At 33.9% G+C, this 17625-nt stretch overlaps 1 protein-coding gene across 1 annotated transcript in view; it reads left to right on the forward strand.

Moving 5' to 3' along the window:
* LOC111087815 (cation channel sperm-associated protein subunit gamma 1-like) overlaps positions 1–17625 on the forward strand; it is a 95965-nt gene that overhangs the window by 19808 nt on the left and 58532 nt on the right. Inside the window, exons 5-6 of the mRNA XM_022395845.1 lie at positions 5291–5483; positions 11511–11625. Of these exons, the coding sequence (XP_022251553.1) occupies positions 5291–5483; positions 11511–11625 (308 nt within the window). The remainder of the gene's footprint in view (positions 1–5290; positions 5484–11510; positions 11626–17625) is intronic.

The raw sequence follows: 17625 nt of genomic DNA on the forward strand, positions 1-17625 counted from the left end.
GTTTTTTTATTGTCTTTATTTTTATAAAATCATTAATGCAGTATAAAGTTACAGTATAGCTCATTGTATAGACATTTTTCTCCCCTTTCCAAAGGTACTTGTTATACAGCTGTATCAATGTAATAACATAACCAAATATTACCCCAAAGACATCCACTTCCTTATGTGTTGTGTCCAAAATTATCAACATTATTCAAAATTGAAAAAAAACAAAAACTTTCAATTTATAGGCCTTCATTCCTGTCGAATTAAAAAAATAATTACTTAAATCTATCATTTTTTCCATAGACTAGTGGTACAAATATAAAACTAAATTATTGATTCCAGAATCTACCAGCCAATAATTAAAAGCCAATCAAAAGTGTTCTATGTATATATATATATATATATATGTGTGTGTGTGTGTATGTATGTGCATGTGTGTGTGTATAAATATTATATTTTTAACAACGTATTCTATTTAATATCACGTAATACCCACTATGTGATATATTGTGTATCACATCAGTGTATGACTTATTGACTTTTTTTTTATGCCCAGCAGTGATATGCTAGTTTAATATATTTACATATATGAAACCAATTAATTATACTTGTACATTGATATTTTTGGATGACCATTAACTTTTTATTGACTAACATGTAATATTTCAGAAAGAACCAATATGTAACAACATGTTCATTGGAAAATATTAATTAGATTCTGATGTTATTTATTGCACACAGTAGACTATTCTTATCAGGTAAAATAATTTCAAGAAAAATATAACATTCAACATCTTAGTAGCAAAATTATTTTGGAGTTTGGTAATAATAATAATAATAATAATAATAATTACATATTAAGATTTGTTATTTTGTGACACTGTAATAAGAATACTTATACTAAACACAAAACTTACATACGTATAAAGCACATAATCTTCTTAAATGTCTCAATAGATTTCCAAAGAATTTTGAGTAAATGAAGTATTCACTTAAACATATTTATTAATTTTAAACATATTAGTCGTGAGTAAGAGACATTAGAGTACTAATACATTAGATATGAAAGATTTTTAAAAAACATATTACCAGACATTAGGTTATGTTTTTGATATTATCCATTGTAGACAGACACAATATTCTGTCATTTATTTATGTTTTGACCATTAAAAAGTTACCACAATCCCATGTGAGGGAATATTTACAAAACAAAAAGATACCTTAAGCATTCCTTGGGTGAATAGTTCTTGAACAAGTTGAAATTTCTCCTTGCTACACTATTATCACTTTCCGATAGGTACTTCCTACTTCTCACAAAATTAGCTTTTCTCATTTTGTGCTACCCCTATATGCAAACTTTTTTAGAAATTCATGTCACAAGCCTTTATCATCCCTCTGTTGGAATGCATAGTTCCAACACATCTCTTATGCAAACCATCATGCGTCACCTCTACACCAATAGGAGAGCACTATTATCACGTGACTCATGTATCTCTCTCTACGTGCCACTACTGGATGATCATTTCTTGTTTGGCAGCAGTTGAGTTCAGATATTCTTTCTACATTGTTCAGTTACCTTGAACTGGTTTATTTTTTAATTTTTCATATTTTTCTTAACTTCATTTACTACACTTCAGAGTTGTGGAGTTAATATTTTATTAAAGCGTTACTTCCTCATATTTGCCAGTTTTTCCCGCTTATGAATTCCGAAGTTACAGTTACCACCTCAGGTACTTAGCCAACATCTGATGCAGTATTTTCAGCCACGGGCGCGAGCGACCCGTGGGTGGATATATCGTTGCTTATGAGCCAACCTCTATCGCCTACTTCTGCCCCATTTTCTCCTGAGCCTTTCGAGCCGGGCCAGTCTGCAGACGATTTTGTTCATTTGTTCCTCCATCCTCCCATCCCCGGAGTTTGCCGTGCATTCTCATTCACTACCTGATGATTCAGCTCTTTCGTCATCAGTCTTTTCAGACTTTATCTCTCTGGTATGTAATGTTTTGTCTTTTACACCTATTTCCTATGACCCTAGACCTTCCCTCTTACATAAAACAACTTCCTGCCCCTATTAATCTTTCCCCCATCCCCCAGATGTGTTCCACAAGGATGGCTATAACCATTCGGTTCAGAGCAGGGCGGTAGTGTTCTGCCAGTATAGAGAGAGTTACAAGATCCTCTTGATCTGCAACTAATTCTCGGAGTTGAGATGCCCAAATGCAGTTCAACTCTCCAATTGGGTGCCCTCCTTCTATCCTCTCATGCATGTCGGAATCCAGCGAGTGAGGTTTTGGAGATCGAGTGAACCAATCATGTAAGTCCTCACACAGGTTTCAGGTTGTCCATCTTCCTCTCTTGACTTGTCTTTTGTGTTGTGGGTTGCAGAAAGTCTACGTAACATGTTTCCACTTCTGTCCTGGGTTTTCCCTTGTTATTACCAACCAAGGGTCTTTTAGGGCTGGTTTCACAGTCACGGGGGTTGAGTGCATGCAATGGACTTCCCTTGGATTCCGGATGACACATTCCAGGATCCCTGGCATTAAGCTACCGTGTGAGTTCCTGGAGTTGAATGCTAGATTCCTTCTTGACTCTGGGACTTGAGGTGAAGATGGTATGATTCTCATCCTACCTTCACTGGGATGTCAGTACCTAGCAAGCGAGGTTTTGGATGTAGTTGAGTTACCAAGATGGTCCATCATGCCCTACCCACTCTACACCATGGGACACATCCTCACCTGCTCCCACTTTCCATTGTGGGATTGAGTGATTCTGATTTCTCTTTAAGATCATATTGCTAAACTATCTTCTCCCACAAGGATGTGCTTCCTTCATGTCCCACCATGTCTGGTCCTACTGATCATGTCGATGTTCCTGATGAAGAGATATCTGGCTCAGATGTGGTATGGTGCCCCTCCTCAGATCATCTAATCTGTTCCTCTCATTTTGGAGGTTACACCTGTGCTTCTCTTGTACTGGTCTCTCCTCCATTTCAATATGGGATTCAAGCTAATCTTGTGATCAGAGGAAGAGTACCTTATCAGAAGCTATAATTTTCTTAAATGAAAATGTATTTTCGATAAGTACTTCCATCCGCTTACACTTCCAACCAATCCTTCCCACAATCTTCCGGTGCTCGCGTTTTCTGCCAAACTGATAGTTCGGTAGTAGTGCGTAGAGGGAGTCACATGCGTCGTGTCATAGTAGTGCTCTCCTATTGGTAGAGAGGTGACGCATGATGGTTTGCATGAGAGATGTGTTGGAACTTTGGATTCCAACAAAGGGATGATGAAGGCTTGTGGCATACGTTTCTAAACAAGTTTGCATACAGAGGGCAGCACAAAACGAGAAAAGATAATGTTGTGAGGAGAGGGAAGTACCTATTGGAAATATATTTTTATTTAGGAAAATTATAACTTCTATAGCTGCCCTAAAAATGTGATGAATGACACAATTGTGATAAAATGTGTGAAGTTTGTATGTAAGAGGTATTTTAATGTTTTAAGGTTTAAACTATATACATAAATTTTGATAAATAAGAATTATATCAAGTTTATTTGCTAAACTTATACTGTTGGCAAAAGTTTTGATATTACAAGAAAGGAGCACTGTAGTTCCTGATAATGTCACAGTTTGGTGCTCTTGAGAATTGGCTACAAAATTGATATGTTCAGACATAGATACATCTCCACAACAGGCAGGAAAGGCAGAAAAAGTTCTATAATTAAACTATGCTGTAACTTTATACATGTTAAAATACATGTTAAACTTGAAAAATATAACACTTCACATGGCCTATAGATGCTGAATGCTTATAAATAGGAGAAAATTGCTGATGAATATTCAATATCTATCTGAAAGTAGCAGCAATATATCTTTTTATACAATAGGTAGCATTAAAACTTAGCAGTTACCAATTGCAAGTTAGACTGCTTATAGACAGTGTACTATGAGCAAGTCCTAAACAAAAGAGAGTGAAATGGTTGTGCTCATACCACCGATAAAAAAAATATGTTTAATAATGATTTTTCATGGGTGGGTCACAAGGTTCAAGACTAGCCAAATAAGTATCAGAAAAGAAATGAGCTAAAATCAGGCTTACTTTAAACTGTAGAACATGAAGAAAAGTGGGAAGCTAGTAAAAACTGTATTGGTAACATTTTGGGCTACCATCCTTTTTCAGACCTAACTCCTGAGTGTTGAAAGATTGAAAGCTACAAGAATTTAAACTGTAAATTATATAAAGAATGTCATAAGCATTAGTGTGTTAAACAATGATGTGCAGGCCTATGAACTTAATACAATCTTATAGAAAACAATAGGTAGAATGTTAAAAAATATAACACTTCTGCATTATTTGAAGGTTTTTTATTAGATCAACTGGTATGATTTATTGTTTTAAAGTAACTGAATAAATAAAGCAAATGAAATATTAATAGAAATTTGGCATGTTTAATGTAGGGATGTGAACATTGTAATGTATTAAATTTATTGAAAGTAAAAGCATTCATTTAGGCCTTTTGTGTGGATAGTCCTCTATTTATGAACTTGATTTGTGTTTCTTTATAACAACAGTTACCTGATAATGGCCACACAAGTAGTCAAAACATTGTAATATAGTTAAACAAAAAATATAAACAATTCACTCAAAAACTGTACCTCTGGACTTTTATTTAAAACAAACATTTATTTCAAACTTATAAAAGAAGCAGTTACAAAAATTATTGCTCATAAGTTCTTATAAAAATTCATGTTAGATTAACTTTATTACCTTTCATATACAATTCTTTGAATTAACTTTTTACATCTCATAAACACTTCTTTAAATTAAATTAACTTTTATTACTTCTCATGAATACTTTAATCTGTTTTAGTACTTGTACTCAATATTTTAGTTCCCTATAACATTCTTAATTACATTCTGCAAATTTAAATCATAGATAATTTACTTATAGAAGAACTGAACATCATTTCATTTTGGTAACTTGAGGTGATGCAGAACCTCTAGCAGGAGGAGGGTGTGAATTAAGGCTAATTTTGGCTGACTTGAATGATAACTAACTAGTGTCCTAAGTCTATTTCCATCAAACTAAACTAGTAATCTTGTGAGTAGGGCAATGCACAATGCATCTAATGAGCTTCCAACAAAGGGTTCATTGTGATTATCATACAGACTTCTCTATTTGGAATCAGATGATATACTTGGTCTTCAAATGTTTAATCTTGTGTCTACTTGATTGATCACTTTTAAAGTGTTCAATGCTAACTTGTCTGGGATTTGATTATAATTTTCTTTTTGGATTTCCAGGAGATACAGAACAATGGGAGGTGATCAATAGAATTCCAAACAAACTGTGCCCAAGTTCTGTGAGTGACAACTATGAGATTGTTACGTACAATTCAACCAAAGATTGTAATATTACAGTTATTCTAAAGGGAATTAGCTTCACTGCACTTCCTGCCCTACATATATATTTGTATGGAACTCATTTCATTCACAGGTAAGAACTTGGATAACCCAAATTCTACTCATAAAGGGATATTACCTTTATAAAGTCATGTTAGTATGTGAGTGACAACTATGAGATTGTTACGTATAATTCAACCAAAGATTGTATTATTACAGTTATTTTAAAGGGAATTAGCTTTACTGCTCTTTCTGCCCTACATATATATATTTGTATGGAAGTCATTTCCTTCACAGGTAAGGACTTGGATAACCCAATTTCTACTCATAAAGGGATATTACCATTATAAAGTCATGTTTCTATGCCCTCAAATTCTAATCAGAAAGGGATATTACCAACATAAAGTCATATGTGTATGCACTCAAAATTCTTTTATTATTTTATGTCTACACTTTGTAAACATTCTGAGTTTACCTAGAATATGGTATTGTAGCATACAAATACCAAACCTTTCACTTTCCCATAGTATTTATATTTCATGTCTACAAATGTTTCTAAGTTATAACTTGGAACATGCTAAATTCAGCTTCCATTCAGAGAAGTTGTCTGCTTCATGGGATACTTGTATTGAATCTTGTTTTTTAGTATTGAAGATTGCTTCATGACTGCCACATGGAGCAGAGATATTTCTGGATTCTTGTGATCTAGCTTTCTGATAGGTCAACTACAGAGAAAATGTGAATTATGAATTCAGAGAGCTTTATTTCTGGTTTAAAGAAGTAAAGACTTTCTCTGAAAAACTGACTTTTGTTTGCTACTAATCATGTGTTTATCATTCTTCAAATGTCTAATACCAATAGTTTTAATCTCAATTATAAGTATAGTTTATTTCAGTTTTGCTGTAAATTTGCAAATATCAATGCAAATGTCCTCCACTTCCTTAATTCACTTAATAAAGTTTTTATGTATGCTTTAGCCTCACATCAAGTTCTTGTATATTTTATTCCACCACTAAAGTTCACAATACCTTTCCTTCTATATATATTTTCTTCATGTATGTAGTTATTACAGAGATGTGTGTTACATTTACCCCTGAATTACTACAGCTAACTTTGACTGAACATATTTTGGTGCTATCAACCAGTATCCAGCTATGGAATGATATGCAAAAAGAAAGGACCACAAAGATATAAATTCTGATATGATACCTTACCTTCTCTCACATAATAGCTTTTCTCATTCAGTGCTGATTTCAATATGTGCAGTTTTCACTTGCCACTAGTCTTGATACTTGTACCTACCGCCATATGATTACACGTGGTACAGAGATGTAACATGCAAGTAAGCATGCAACAGCCCTCCACCAATAGGAAAGTGATACACCCTCCTGGTGCAGCTGATACCCTCTATACTGTAGAACCTAATCTTCACTTCTCAATTTGGCATACTAGAGTGCAGAGATATATAATTTTTGCTCATGTTTGCTTAATTTTTTTTTCTTGATTTTCAAAAATTTTGTGGACCAACTATTTTCATTGTTTCCAACTTATTAATTTTTATTCCCTACATTAACTTGATACTGTAGGTTGATCTGAAAATTCCTACTCTCAGTTTGAATTATGAATTCACAGTTTCAAGTTACAACAACTACTACTGTTGTACTATTGCTACTCAACCTCAACCTACAGTTTTCAGGCTTTGGGCTCCACTCTATCTGCTGAGGAGGTTTCAGTCTTAGTTCCCTGTGAGTTGAAGTCCACCATGTGGTGTGCTGTGTCTCCTTACTCAAGACCAAACATACCATTTCCTGAGGAACCTGGTCAGAATGACAAGGATTTGTATAGCCTGTTCCCACCTCCTCTTTTCCCCATCTTTCTCGATATAGTGTCCCAGGTACATTACCTTTTGTCTGTCTCCCCTATGCCTTATGATTCCTCTCCTTCAAGGCTGCATGCAATTCCTTCCTTGGATTACCTTGTTTTCCCACCCTTTCCAAATATCAGGGTCCATGCTGATCAGTTTCCAGCACAATTACGTTCTGGGATCAGCATACCTTGTCCCCCTCATGCCTCTGATTCCTGCACATTAGCATATCATCATTTGAAATTTCCTTTACTAAACTCATAGAACTTAAAGTCCTTGATTCAGTTGTGGGTATCTGACTCTCATACCACTGTGAGGTTTTTCCAGGCTCAATTTTTCCATCTCTGTTGACCCTCACCACATTCCCATATTACATTTCCTTTGCCCAATTCCTATCCAAGGTTATCCACTGTTCTCTTGAGGGTTTTTTGGCATATACTTTCTCCCTCCTGTTTTAACATTGGCATGCTTCTCTTCCTCTGCTCTTTCCCTACAAACTTGGTTCCTCTGTTCTTGAAATCTCCTGGGTAGGGGCATGCTTTTAGCTCACATGCATGCACCTGCCCATTTCATATTTGCATGACCATTGTATGGCTCCATTTTTACACCAGTTGGTCTTTGGAGGTCTTCCCAACTCTTTGGAGTCCAGAGTGGAGGCTGCTTATCAACACTCTTCCCTTTCCTCCTTGGTCTCTTGTTTTTTGCAGTTTTTGCCTGTTCCTGTATCTTGTCCTCCTCTTTTCTCCCCTTTGCTTATCCATTTCTCCTGGGTATTGATAGTTAGCCATCTGATTGCTCATTGCCAGGTCTCTCACTGTGTATGGCCAAGTTCGTTCACCTATGGAGTTATTTCACTATGTATCCGTGGGTGCTTCGGGTGTTATCTGAAGGATTCTACCATTATTTCCTAATCCCACCTCCATTATCCCCACTTCCCATTCCCTTTCTTCCTCCTTGGGATCCACTTTCCTGCCAGCATCTATTTGAAGCAATTCTAGATCTTCATCACAAGAATGCTATCAAACCCATTTGTCACCCTTCTCTGGGGTTCTATTCACAGTTGTTTATAGTTCCCAAGAAGACAAGGGACTGGGGTCCTCTCATAGATCTCCCTAATTTCAACAATTTTATTAACTTTCGTTTTTCACCATGGAGTCTTTCCTCACTCTTCAGTGGGCATTTACTCTGGGTCTTTGGATGATACAGGTAGACATTTTAGATTCTTACCTTCACATTCCTATTCCTTGACATCCAGACAATACCTTTTTTCTTGTCTACAAAGGTCAAGTAGATCAATCCTGTGCTCTTTCTTGTTGTCTGGCCTTCGTACCCTATATATTCTGTCATATTCTTTGTTTGTCTTCTTCATTCTCATGGTCTGACGTTTCAACATTATATGGATGACTGATGTCTTTTAGCTCCATTCCAACAAACATCTCATATACATGCACACACATTTACTTCTTCAAGAGACTGCTCATGTGGGTTGACTGATCATGTTGGAGAAGTCTTTTCTCATCCTGACCTAGTACCTTATCCATTTGGGAGTGTTCTTCAATTCCTATCTCAGTTTGGCTCAACCTTATCCTTTCTGGTTGAGATCGATAGAACTATTAGCTCTAAAAGCTTAATCCTCTTCTTCTCTCACTTCACGTTGCATTCTATTTTTTTGGGGACTTGGGCTTCCATGGAAGCCCTCATTTCCTTGGGTTGTGCTCACATATATGCTTTTCAGTGAGCATTGCACTATCTATTGAATCATACTCGTGATCCCTTGGACTCTATTATCCTTCTCCCTCCCTCATTCCATGTTGACTTAGCCTGGTGGCTCGACAAGGACAACACCACAACTGGTGTTCCACTTCTGCCTCCCCATCCCAAGTTGCATCTTTTTACAGACAATTCTCTGATGGGTTGGGGGCATTCATTGATTCCTGGGAGAATGCAGGTCTTTGATCGAATTGGCTCTGCACATCAATATTTTGGAGCTGCTTGCTGTTCATCAAGCTTTGATTGTTTCCTACCTTTGGTATAAGGTATATTGGTTATGATCCATTCCAACAATTTGGCCGTTGTCTTTTACATCAATTGACAAAGGAGCACCCATTTATGTTTGGTTTGTTTACAAATGTTGTTACTCCCCTTCTGGGCCCATTCCTATCACATACACCTACTGGCATATCATGTCTTGAGTGCTCTGAATCTTGTTGCAGATCGCTTGTCTTGTCCTGACAAGATTCTCCTCATGAAGTGGTCCCTAGATCTCCAGGTGTTTCAGTGGTTGTATACACAGTGAGGTACTCCACTTCTTGGACACATTTGCCACCTGCCTCAGTTCCAAACTACCTCTCTTTTGGTCCCCTGTTTTATATTTTTTGGCTTTGGTGATTGATGCCTGCAGTCAGGATTGGTACAACCTTTACCTTTATGCCAAACCTCCTATCCATCTCCTACCCCAGAGTTTTATCCCTGATCCAAACCACTCTGTGTTGAGTCCTTCTCATTGCCTGTCTGTCATTGCTGGTTATTGGGTAGCCTTATCCAATACCTTATATTTTTTTCTCCATTCCCTTAACAGTCTTTTTCCTCTCATTTTTTGTTTTGCTCCTTTTCACTCTTTCTCTGGCTGCCCACTTTCTTCACCCATTGTAAGAGATCATCCTGGCTGACGTGTGGACTACACCACACACCTTCATCACTCAATAACTTCATCGTGTGTCCATCTCTTTCTACTTCAGATACAGAATACTATCAATTTCCATTCTATGCACCTCAGTTCAACAGTGAGTGGATAAGCCTTTTTCTATTTCTTTATTTCCAATACAGCGTCACATTTTACAAATTGGATCCCACTCTGTGGTTAGTGGTGCCCATCCATGTGTACTAATTTATAAGTTCCCACTGTATGACCATTAAGATCTATAACACTCACTGTTGAGATGAGGTGTTCTACAAGACTACTAAAGGTTTCCTTGCAGTGTTTTTGTTCATGTGGCTGGTAGGGACCCTCCTCGTATGATGAACTGGATGATAAATTCCCAATTTTTCCAGGTTTTTGACTGGAGTTGACTCACCATATTGCATCCCACCTTCTTACCATCACCCAGATGTTGAGTTCCAGGTGGCCTGGTGTTGGTTGTGCACTGGGTCTACACATGTGTGTTCTGACCAGGATGGTGGGACTGGAAGCTTTTTTCCATTCTGCTTCCTCGTCTTGAAGAGAAAATGGTAGGGACCTTCCTCCTACCCTGGACCGGATAATAAATGCTGTATGCCACCTGGTTTTGTACTGGAGTTGACCCACCAAAATACGATCTGACTCACCCCAGCCATTTTACACCATTTAGTGCATCCAATTACATTTTGGATATGTGTCCTTTTACCTGACTTTAGCAACACGTAACTTCACAAAGGGCAAAAAGTATACCTGATACAGGTGTGATGTGGTCTCAGACAGGTGTGTCCCTCTTCACTCATATTTCACACTCCATTGGTTTTTTTTCAAACGCTTTCCAAAGGGTGCTCATCTAGATAAATTTTGCACTCATTCCTTCACCAGTTCAACGTGGTATTCTAGCTATTATGTGAGAAGAGGTAAGGTATCATATTGGATGTTAAGATTTTTATTACCAATAGATACCTCTACTCACACTTCCCATTCATCCTCCCCACTTCTGCTCCTTCTTTTTTTTGACTAATCTTGAGATGAAGGTTGGGTTCTATGATCTAGAAGGAGTTAGCTGTGCCAGGAGGATGTGTCACATTCCTATTTGTGGAGGGCTGTCACATGCTTATTTGCATGCTCCATTGTAAATGTACCATGTGTAAACACCCAGGGGTAGGTGGGAGTATCATGGCTAGTGGTGAACAAAATTGTGCATTATAGAGGGCAGCACTGAATGAGAAAAGCTATTATGTTCATATTTATTTTATCTACAGTATCAGTCTTTTATTCTGTGCTGTTAAGGTCATATTTAAATTATCTTTTTCCATTATGCATAATATGTGTATTACTTATTGTGATTTATTATGTTGCAGCAGTATTTTACTTTTGAATTATTAACAAATTTCCATAATTTTTAATTGCATGTAACATTGAAAGTTTAAGAAAAATGTTGTGGTAGTCATAGCTAAAATGAATATGTATTCATCCATTTATTAGTTTTGTTGTGATTAAAATCTTTACAGAAAATTTTCGATTGCAGCTTATAGACATTTATAGATTGCAATGTAACTTAAACCTAGTTATTTCAATAGTATCGATGCAGGTAAGACTCTCTTCGTCCTGACAGATTTTTACTCAAAAACATTGATCAGTGTCTTGACTTTTTCTTCTGAAGGCTACCTAGGATTTATAACTGAAGACAGTCAGGTAACTTAGAATTAATATTGGATTTTCAAAATGACCTTTAATGGTAGAAAAAGTACATAGGTTTTGAAATAGAAAATATCATAGAATAAACTTACTCTCTGAAAGAGAAGTTACATTCCTACTATAAATACTCTGGATTGGATATATATATATATATATATTTATGTGTGTGTTTTTCAGAAATCTATTTACCTAATATTAATTGTTTCATTTTTGATCATAGAATATTGTCTAATCTACACATTTATGAAAGTGAGATTTGAAAAAAAAAGGATTACAATATTTCTTTTGAACTGGAAGAAAACTAGTTGAAATTGGAAGAATTTCTGGAAATGTGTTCATTGTTGCCATGTTGCACTTTCATATTTTTATCTAAGAAAGTTTAATTTTGAATTTTCTTTAGCCTTTGTGAAGATATTTATTTTTTTTTGTTTTCTCACTCAAATACAAATGTCTCCTGCACAATGAACTTTATTAAAGTTTCTATAATTTTTGAGACTTATGACCCTTTATGAGCATTCCGTCTGTGCCATTGGATTGTCTAGTTTCTCCCCATTTCATGGTTTTCCAGGTTAGGTGCACACTAGACCATCCTCATTCAAACCTGTATGCACTTCACCCACTTGAAGGTTCAGACAAGTATTCAGGGTTTTTTGAAAGTGCATACTTGCAATTAGAAGTTCAGTCATGTGCATTTAGTAAGGTATATGCATGCTGCTTATTGTAGTAGTGAGTCACTCTAATGGTAATTTTGTCATTTTTCAAAAGACAAAACATCAGGAAAATGAAGTAATGCTTGTGAAAGTTTTTCTGTATGAATAAAGGAAAAATATTTAAGATAACATTTACTTTGTAACAGAAATGTCAGGTGTCATGAATTAAAATAGAGTTCATGGGCAAAACATCTACATTACAAAGAACTTTTTCCAAAGCAATTATTACACTAATTTTAACCCTTTTTGTATATATATGAAGTAAATATTGATTGTCCAGCACATGAAAAAATATGACACTGAATATGTTCCATTTGTAATGAATAAGATGAAACTCTTCACTATTTGTGTTTGTTTAGATTTTGTAACAACCAAATAAATATTTGGTATTGTTTTACATTTAATTAGTGAGCACAAGTTTTTGTATTCTTGCATATTCCATTTCAAGTATCAGTAAATTTATTAGTGTTTTTTTTATTTCTTTGGGGAAAAAATAATTTCAAATGCTCAAAGTGTTTTCTTATGATAAGTCTTGACAAGATATATTGTATATCTTCTAAACTTGATTTATTTCTCTACTTGTATCAATATCATTCTAAATTAGTTACCTGGATTTTGAATTATTAAAAATAACTTGCAATTATGAGTACTGAATATGTGTGGCTATGTGCCATGGCTCTGCTTTGTATCACTGGAGTTCCAATATCAAACCTTAACAAGCTTAGGATTGATATTTTGGCACATATCCAGTATGAAGGGGGTTCTCTCAAAATGCTTCTGTTTCTTTATACAACAATATAGGCACAGATAAGTTCAGTACATTTATGCCTTAAAACCAAGATATCTATATCTCTAGTTTATAATTGATGACCAGTGGAGGCACCCAAATGAAGGGATTGACTATCACAATTATAAAGCCCCCACAGCTAAAAGTGTAGGGCATGTTCAACCAATAATTTGTTTTACGAATGATGAACTTTTCAATACACAACCCAATATACTAAGCACTAGGTCACACCTGACCTGTATATATAACCTAGTTGAGAAGGCTTTATGGTTGAGAAGAGAGTAGATGTGTGTGAAATAACTGCCAAACCAACAAATAGAATAACATTTAAAATAACCATTTTCATTCATTGTTGGAGAATTAGGTGCAGTCTATCAATAAAGAATGAAGAGAGCTGAAAAAAAAGATCTAAGTGTTGTGGTGGATTGGATTCAGGTATTTTCAAAAGCACATTAGTTTCCAAGTTAACATGAATAATCCTGTTAATAATATCAGGTGATGTAGAACAGAATCTTGGATCTCCAGAAAAAAGTGAACAAAGAAATGTGGAAGAAAAAGGAGTAAGTATGTATAAAAAAATTAACACTGTGAATAATAAAACACCTGAACTTGATCACATTCCATGAAGCAATGTGGCAAGTTACTTAATCTTTGAAGGTGCAAGGCAGTTGTCAAGAATAGGTATGGATGTTAATGCATTTGCTGTCACTACAGGAATTGAAAATTAAATTAAGCTGATAAATTTGATGATCAAAGGTTTGTTTCTGTAATACAGAAACTACAAAATAAATGGAAGTATAAGTGAAGTAAAATAGGAATTTACAAATGAAATTGAAGGAAAAAAGGAATTAAAAGGTTATGAAAAGAAATAAATGACTTTGAACAAACATTTTAAAATATTGAATGTAAAATTAAAATAGTGCTATACATCACTGTTCATTTGAAGTTTAATACAATTGCATTATTTAGTAAAAGTGAAGTTAGACTGTGTTTGAGTTTAGCTATAGCATGTGATATCTAAAGTGAGTTTCACAACTTGTATTTTAATAACAGAGATAGAGTAGAAGAATTTGTCTTGTCAAATGGTATTCTAAAGTAATTGAACCCATCTTTGCAGACTCTTTAGGAAAAGAGACAATTATTTAAAGCTCTTGATACAACTGAGGTGATTAACTGTGTAATGAACATTTGTTTATATGTTTGACTTGTTTTGAATATATTATTTTAAAATGAGTAGATTGTGTGCTGTCCATTTATTGTTGAAATTTATTGCCAACAAGTTACAGACACCTACTGTAAAGAATCCTGTCCACACTCATACCTAAAAATCTGACAGTGCTGAAAGAAAATGAATTACTTGTAGACTAGAGGATCAAAGTAGAAAAATTAATTTGAATTTTTGGGGAGTAAAGAAAGAAGAAAAAGAAAAAATTTGTGAAGATAGAATAAAAAAATATACACTAGTTACTTAATTGAACTTTATAATGGAAGACATTGAGAAAACAAAAACTGAATGAGTACATTAAAATTGGGGGTAAAAAAATGAGAGATCATGAATCATTGTGAAGTTTCTAAGGGTAGATGATAGACAAGTATGGATTCTGTTAGAAATAAGCAAAGCAATAAAAAAAAGTTCTTAAATGAGAGTTTACAAAAACTACAGTTGTGAGTCTAGACATGTCAAGAGAGAAAATGATTGAACTCAGAAAAGAAGTAAATTTGGACTCTAAAGTATGATGAAATTATTGTTAAAGATAAAAGATGTGAAACTCAGTATATATATATATATATATATACATAGTTAGTAAATTAAGTAAATAATGTTACTTAATGATGGATATATATATATATATATATATATGAATTTAAGTTAGGAAATTGGTCATGGTACAGAGGTTATATTTTGTGGAACTTTGAAGGACTGAATAGTCATTGCCAATTATTGAATTTTATCAAGAAATATGATAAAACATGGGATGTGGAAATGATAGTAAATACTCAGTAGAGGGTTATGAATGTTACATGGGTACAGGCTATTAAGTTTAGTGTATTTGGTAGAACTTCAGGAGGTATAATCATGTATGTAAAAATTATTTAGCTAGGGATCATAACTGGCTAGTTCAAAATTATCAGTTAGGTGTTATATTACCTTTGAATGCATCTCAAAACAAGAAGGTTATACTATTATTTTGTTATGTTCCACCATCTGGTGCAGAAATATACAATTACTATGAAAGCAGAAATAGGATTGAAATTTTAAAAGAAAAAAGTAATAAAATTAAAAAATAAAGTATAATAACCTGGGATGCTAATTATAGGAGATTTAAATGCAAGAAAAGAAACAATGGAAGAGATGTCTATTTTTGAATGTGTACAAACAATGAATTATATGTTTGTAATGGTAGAATCCTATGAGACAGTAAAGGTGAATTGACTTTATAAATAAAGATACTTTTCAAACATACTTGTAGAAATAAAAACAATTACATCAAAATTAAATTAAAGAAAATTTCACATTAATTTAAGTAATCTCAACCTGTTTTGTTCTACAATAAAGAATGTTGGAAATATATCATCAATAAGAAGGAACAACATTAGTTCAGATAAGTGGTTTTAAATATTATGGAATTTATTAAGATTTGATAATAAGAATAAATACATGGATGAGGTGTTTTTTATTAAAAAAAACAGTGTGTCAGGTTTTATATATGGACCAGATTCTTTAAAGTAGATGTCTGTTACTTGTTGGTGATACATTTCAACAATAAACAAGCAGCACACAGTCCACTTATTTAAAAATAATATATTAAAACAAGTCAAACATGTATACAAATGTTTGTTACACCACATTTGTATCCAGAGCTTTAAATAATTGTCTCTTTTTTTTTGTCAAAGTCCACACAGGCTAGTTCAGTTACTTTGGAACACAATTTGACAAGATGAATTGTTCTTCTCTGTTCTGTTATTACAATACAAGCTGTGATAATTTCACATTAAAAATTGTCACTATACTCTCTTTATGGCTAAACTCAACATCACACAGTTTAGATCTGTGTATTTATAGCCCAATAGAGGCCTAGAATTTTCCACACACTACAAGATATTAGGATGCAATAATACTCAGTTAAAACAATGAGAAAACTTAGGTTCTAGTAACATGATGCAATAATATAACAATCACCAATTCACAACGTATGATTCATAAACAGTTACGTAAAGAAACTTGCAATAAACTATTACTTCTAAAAACAACTAAATTTAACTCTTATGCTATATAACTATCTAAGTTATAACTAAATTATATAAACTTGAATTGAAATAGTCGTGTAAGTGTAACACAAAGAGGTAATTAGAATAGATGGTACAGAAACTTTTTTTGAGAGGAATGAGATCTTAAACAGTCTAGTAGTGATAGAAGTAGTTCAAAAAACGATTGAAAGTTTACTGAACAGAAAAGTACCTGGTATTGATGGGATGACTAGCAAAATATTGAACATTAAGTCCAGAGCTGTGTGAAATTTTTAATCTTATTCTGAATAGGGGAGAGTTTACTGAACAATGGAGTGAAGCAATTATCTGTCCATTATTTAAAAGAGGTGATGTAAATAATCCAAAGAATTATAGAGGAATATCACTTATAAATGTGATGGGAAAAATATTCATAAAAATAATAAATTTTAACTTAAACAACTGGGCAGATATGAATGAGAAATTATATGAAGAACAGGCAGGATACAGAAAAAAACATTCAACAATTGATCATATTTTTACTCTATTTTGTCTTACTGAAAAATATTTGCTAGAAAAAAAGGGGTGGTTTTATTGTGCTTTTATAGGTTTCAATAAATTGTTTCATATGGTTTCTCATAAAGTATCATGGAACAAAGTTATTGAAATTGGCATACAAGGTGATTGTGAGTATGTATAAAAAAATAAAATTGTTTAAGAACTCGAAAAGGATTAACAGAAGTTTTTAAATGTGAAGTAGGAACAAGGCAAGGTTGTATGATAAGCTCTTTCATACTATCTGTATGAATGACCTTATAAACACAAATGAAAGAACATGATCTTGGAATCTATGGTAATAATAAGATAGATACTGTTGCAACTCTTTTGTATGCAGATGATATAGTGCTGTGTAGTAAAACACCTGTAAAACTGCAAAATATGTTAGATGTTTTAGGAAACTTTTGTAAATCAACTAATTTATCTATTAATATGCTGAAATCAAAAGTTCACTCTTAGAAGAGGAGATATTTTAAAATCATCTGAACATTGGTGTATAGTTAATGAAGAGTTGGAGGTATTTTTGTTTTATAAGTATCTGGAAATTGCAAAACTAGCAAACTGTTTTATTATACTACTAGAAGAGTACCCAGTGTTGCTCGGATGAAAATGACTTTAAATATCTTGAGTTGTTTTGATTAAATCAATGCTATTAATCTTGATTTTTTTTCAAAGAAATCAAAATGATTTCTTTATCTAATAAAATATTTTTAT

Source organism: Limulus polyphemus, unplaced genomic scaffold (assembly GCF_000517525.1).
Source record: "Limulus polyphemus unplaced genomic scaffold, Limulus_polyphemus-2.1.2 Scaffold2691, whole genome shotgun sequence".
In the NCBI taxonomy this organism is placed as follows: domain Eukaryota; kingdom Metazoa; phylum Arthropoda; class Merostomata; order Xiphosura; family Limulidae; genus Limulus; species Limulus polyphemus.